This window comes from Herpailurus yagouaroundi, unplaced genomic scaffold (assembly GCF_014898765.1).
Source record: "Herpailurus yagouaroundi ecotype Mexico unplaced genomic scaffold, PumYag 64707, whole genome shotgun sequence".
NCBI classification, from domain to species: Eukaryota; Metazoa; Chordata; class Mammalia; order Carnivora; family Felidae; genus Herpailurus; species Herpailurus yagouaroundi.
This window is the reverse complement of record NW_024417985.1, coordinates 1-4,028: the sequence shown is the minus strand read 5'-3', so window position 1 is coordinate 4,028 and position 4,028 is coordinate 1. Positions and strand designations below refer to the sequence as shown.

Genomic DNA, 4,028 nt, shown 5'->3' with positions numbered 1-4,028 from the left:
CTGAGCTGTAACCAGCGAAGTGGCCATCTGTCCACCCCTAGACTCTGGTCGTCGTCCTGGTGACAAGTGCATGGGCAGGAACCCACTGGCGTGCCCAGCCCATCCTAGAGGGAGAGAAGTCCACCGAAGCCTTCGGGTAGAAGAGGGCGCCCGCGGACACACGCCTCCAAGCCCCACCCCTGGAGAGCGCGCCCTGCGCTCCCCGTCCTGTGGCTGGGTCGGGTGCCCTCGCTGCCTGGAGCGGGACCTCGGGGCTAGGCGCCGCCGCTCGGCGTGTGCCGCGCAAAACGTGAAGACCGGGAGGCAGGGCTGCGCAGGTGGCGCGCCTCTGCGTGAGCCTTGGATCCCGGGCGTCCTGTCTGCCTCGCGAAGACTTGGCCGGGACCACGTCGAGGACCTCACGAGCGGTTCTTGAACCAACAACCGCAGGCCGCTCCCAGCCCCGGGACACTTCCCGAGCGAGCTCCGCGGTGGCCTGGGGCTCCCGCGTAGCGTGGCTGCTACTGCCGGCGCCCTGGGCTGGAGGAAAGGGGCGGAGGCTCACCCCAGCCCCTCACACCGAGCAGGAGCGGTTCCAGGAATCCTGCAGCAACCCAGCCGCCTGCCGTGCCCAGTCCGAGCCCGTGGGGCAGGTCACGGTTCGCTTCCAAGTAGCCCGGGGAAAGGATGTTTCAGGAGCCACTGCAAGCGTCCCTCCTACTTTGCCACGACCACCCTCCCCTAGCCCCGCGGACTCAGAGACCCCTTCATCAAGCCCGGCTGTGTCATAAAATATTTTATTGGAAAAAAAATCACTGTCTTCGCAAGAGAGGGGTAGGAGCCCCAGCGACGTCGGGGGCCCGGCCTCAGGGTAGAGCCACCGGGCTGTCCGCGCGCCCTGTCGGGCCGTGGTGGCCTGCGCCGGGCCGCTGAGTCCCCGACGCGCGGAAGCGGGTGTGTGCCGGCGGCGTCCGGACGCGGGGGGCCGGTCGAGGCCGGTGGGGGTGCGGGGGAGGAGCGGGGCGTGAATGCGCGCGGAGCTCCGGGCCCAGGCGTGCCACGCGCCAGACGCGAGTCTCCAGGCCCGGGCCGGGGAGCGCACTGGGGCCGGGCTTGGCTGCAGGGTCTGTGTCCTTTCTTGGCCCCTAACTGTCCGCATTCAAGGTAATAATGAAACGTTTAGAAAGCAAATGGCGGGGCCGCAGAAGGGCCTACTCGCGGCTTCCCGCGCGCGGAGGGGGCCTCGGCAGCGCGGGGGTCCCGGCTCGCCGCTTTGCACGCTCAGTCCTCGCGGCTCCTGTCGATGATCTCGCCTGGCGCCTCCGCCGGCCTCTCCGCCTCCTTGGCGCGCTCCTGCTCCGTGAGTTGCTCACTCGTGGGAATGGAGTTCTTCTTGGGCCTCCCCTTGGGCTTGGTGGGAGACTCCAGGCCGCCGCCCTGCAGCACCTGTGCAGAGGAAGGGCCGGCACCGCGGTGAGCTGGGACCAGGCAGCGGGACTCCGTGCCCTGTGCCCAGGCAGGGCCTGCCGGGCACTTTCCCACGGGCACCACCAGGCCATCTGAGGCCGCGCCTGGCCCCAGGAAATGGCGGCCATTTGAGCCGAAGGGTTGGGCCTGGGGGTTCAGGCTGCCAGGAAGCCTGGGGGCGCAGCGGAGCACGAAGGAATGTGGGCTGTGCTAGGGCACCCAGAGATGAGGAGGGAGCAGAGGGGGTCCCTAAGGGGAGCACCAGCCGCGGAGGGAATCGGAAGGGTCGGTGCCACGTCTAGGAGGCGGTGGGGAGGTGGGGAGGGGAGAGAGGAGGGTGGCTCCTAGAAGGCACGGGGGCCTGGCGCCAACCAGGGGCGGAAAGCCACAGGCACACTCACTATTTTCTTCCACTTCATCCTCCGATTCTGGTACCACGTCTTCACCTGCAACTGACTCAGGCCCAGGGATTCCGCGAGGTCTATTCTGGAAAGAGCAGGGTGCACCCTCAGCTGGGCAAGTAGACTCCTCCCACCATCCGCCGGGCTCAGCCGGGACCCAGGCTACCTGTCGGGCGTGGAGAGGTACTTCTGCTTCTCGAAGCGTTTCTCTAGGCCCATCAGCTGCAGCTCGGTGAACACTGTGCGGCTCCGACGCCCCTTCTTGGCCTTGGTGCCCGGCTCCCCGGTGCCGGGCGTCTCCAGCTTCCCACGGAGCTGCAGCTCAAGCGGCAGGTGCGGTGTGCCAGGGGCGCCGGGCAGTCCAGGCCCTGCGGCCAGTAACGCTGAACCCAGCCCCGAGCACCCGAGCGGCGCCAGCGGGAACTTAAACACCGCTGCCTGCTCGGCCTTCAGCACGGCTGGAGGGAGAGAGAGTGGGGAGCCGGTGAGCTTGGGCCCTGCTCCCTGCTAAAGATCCCCAGCACTGTGCGCTTGGCCAGCGCCACCCAGCACAAACCCTTCCTGCCTGGTCACAAAGAGCGCGATTTGTGCCGCGCGCCTAGGGTGACACTCTTCAAAGCCAGCGTCCCTGGAGTCTGCGAGGGGGGGCCTCCCGCACCCCCGCCTTTGGTTGCTGTTCCCCAGGCCCCAACCGCCTCCGGGATTTGGGGATTCTCAATGCACACAAGGTTTCGGCAGGGAGAAGCACAGTGTGTGTCTTTCACAGAAAAGGAAAGCAAGAAGTGGCAAAGAGAAGGGCGAGCGTTTGCCCCAACCGAGTCGGCATCGCTGCGGCCCGGCCGAAACAAGACGTTTGTTAAATGAGTGAGCGCATCTGGCGTCCTGGGCCGGGCACCACAGCCACGCGGCGGGCAGGCGGCCGGCCTTTAGCGGGGGTGGGGCTGGGCGCTTCCGGGAAACTCCGAGCACCCGCGAGTCAGGAAAGTACCCTTCCTGTTTTCTCTGTTTAGACTCTTCCCGCGAAGACCTTTTCATTTTTCATTAGTCCTGTGATGATTGGTTCTTCTTTTTTGCCCGCTTCCAACGAATTGTTAGCAGCACTGCAAAGAGCAGCGGGGAGGCTGCCTCAGAGCTGGACTTGGAACGCACGCACGATCGGACGGGCCCTGCTGCCCCGTGCGCTGGCCGAGCAGCGGCTGCAGAGTCAAGGGTGCAGGGCAAGGCAGTCTGCCGGGCGGGGGTCCTGCCTGGGCGGGCATCTCACTGCGGCCCAGGCTCGCCCTGCTGGAGGAGGCGAGGGCCGGGCAGCGTGGAGGCAAATGTGAGGAGGGGAGAAAGGATCCTTGGGAGACGGTGGGAGAGGGAGGGCAGACAGACCCCTTAGGGAGAAGCCGACGGGGCTGGGGCAGGGGGGAAGGGCCAGAAGAAGAAGGGGTGCCTCGGAGAGGGACCGGCAGGGAAAGGCAGGATCGGCCAAGCAAGGAAGAGGAAGGACCCGCGGCGTCAGAAAAGGCCGGAGCAGGCAGCTCCAGACCCAAGGAGGCCCAGCCGACCTGGAGGGGGAGGGCCAGGCGGGCAGCGGCTCACAGCCAGGCCTCTGGTCCCCAGGCCAGGCCCAGGGGCGTGGGCGCTGCAGCAGAGGCCGCGGGGCTCCCACCTGAGGCGCCGGCACCGGCGTCAGCCCCCAGCACAGCCCCCCAGAGACACGGGCTTCTTCCCCAAAGGTCCGGCTTCCCCGCCGTGGGCAGCCGCGGCCACTCCCGACCAGCCCTCTGCGGCTGAGGCCCGGGAGCCCGAAGCCTGAGGTCGCTCTGACCCGCAGTCCGACATTAGCAGTCCGGTCCTGCGCCCGCGCCCGGAGGCCGCAGGTCGGCGGCGAAGGGGAGAGCGGACGCCCCCCTCCAGCCGGCCAGGTCTGTGCGCGGCCCGGCGCCTGCCCCGAGCGGCGACCTCGAGGCGCCTGTCCCTCTCCCCCCCCCACCCCCACCCCCACACCGCGCGGCCCCGCACGTACCCAGGTGGCTGTGGAAGGGCCGCGCCGCCAGCAGCGCCTGCACGCCGAACTTGAGCAGCTCGCCCGCGGCGGCGGCGGCGGCGGCGGCGGGCGCGGCGCCCTTGGGCCCCGGCGGCTCGGTGAGGATCTCCTCGATCATGAAGCTGCGGTAGCGGTGCGGCGGGTGG

General features: G+C 68.4%; 1 protein-coding gene across 1 annotated transcript; it reads right to left on the bottom strand.

Moving 5' to 3' along the window:
• Positions 1 to 755: 755 nt before the first annotated feature.
• On the bottom strand, positions 756 to 4,022 carry BARX1 (BARX homeobox 1). The gene is made up of 4 exons (XM_040466650.1): positions 3,862 to 4,022; positions 2,014 to 2,305; positions 1,848 to 1,932; positions 756 to 1,425 (listed from the first exon to the last, which is right to left on the bottom strand). The coding sequence occupies exons 1-4, from the start codon at positions 3,998 to 4,000 to the stop codon at positions 1,261 to 1,263; spliced, it is 681 nt and encodes a 226-aa protein (XP_040322584.1). The 5' UTR covers positions 4,001 to 4,022; the 3' UTR covers positions 756 to 1,260.
• Positions 4,023 to 4,028: the final 6 nt, after the last annotated feature.

What these genes read in the sequence shown, in the direction of transcription:
- BARX1 (XM_040466650.1), bottom strand. Translation starts at nt 4,000, where the DNA reads ATGATCGAGGAGATCCTCACCGAGCCGCCGGGGCCCAAGGGCGCCGCG. An exon ending in GCCCTTCCACAGCCACCTGG is followed by an intron (nt 2,306 to 3,861) that starts GTACGTGCGGGG and finishes CTCTCCCTCCAG; the next exon opens with CCGTGCTGAAGGCCGAGCAG. An exon ending in GGATGAAGTGGAAGAAAATA is followed by an intron (nt 1,426 to 1,847) that starts GTGAGTGTGCCT and finishes TCCTCTGCACAG; the next exon opens with GTGCTGCAGGGCGGCGGCCT.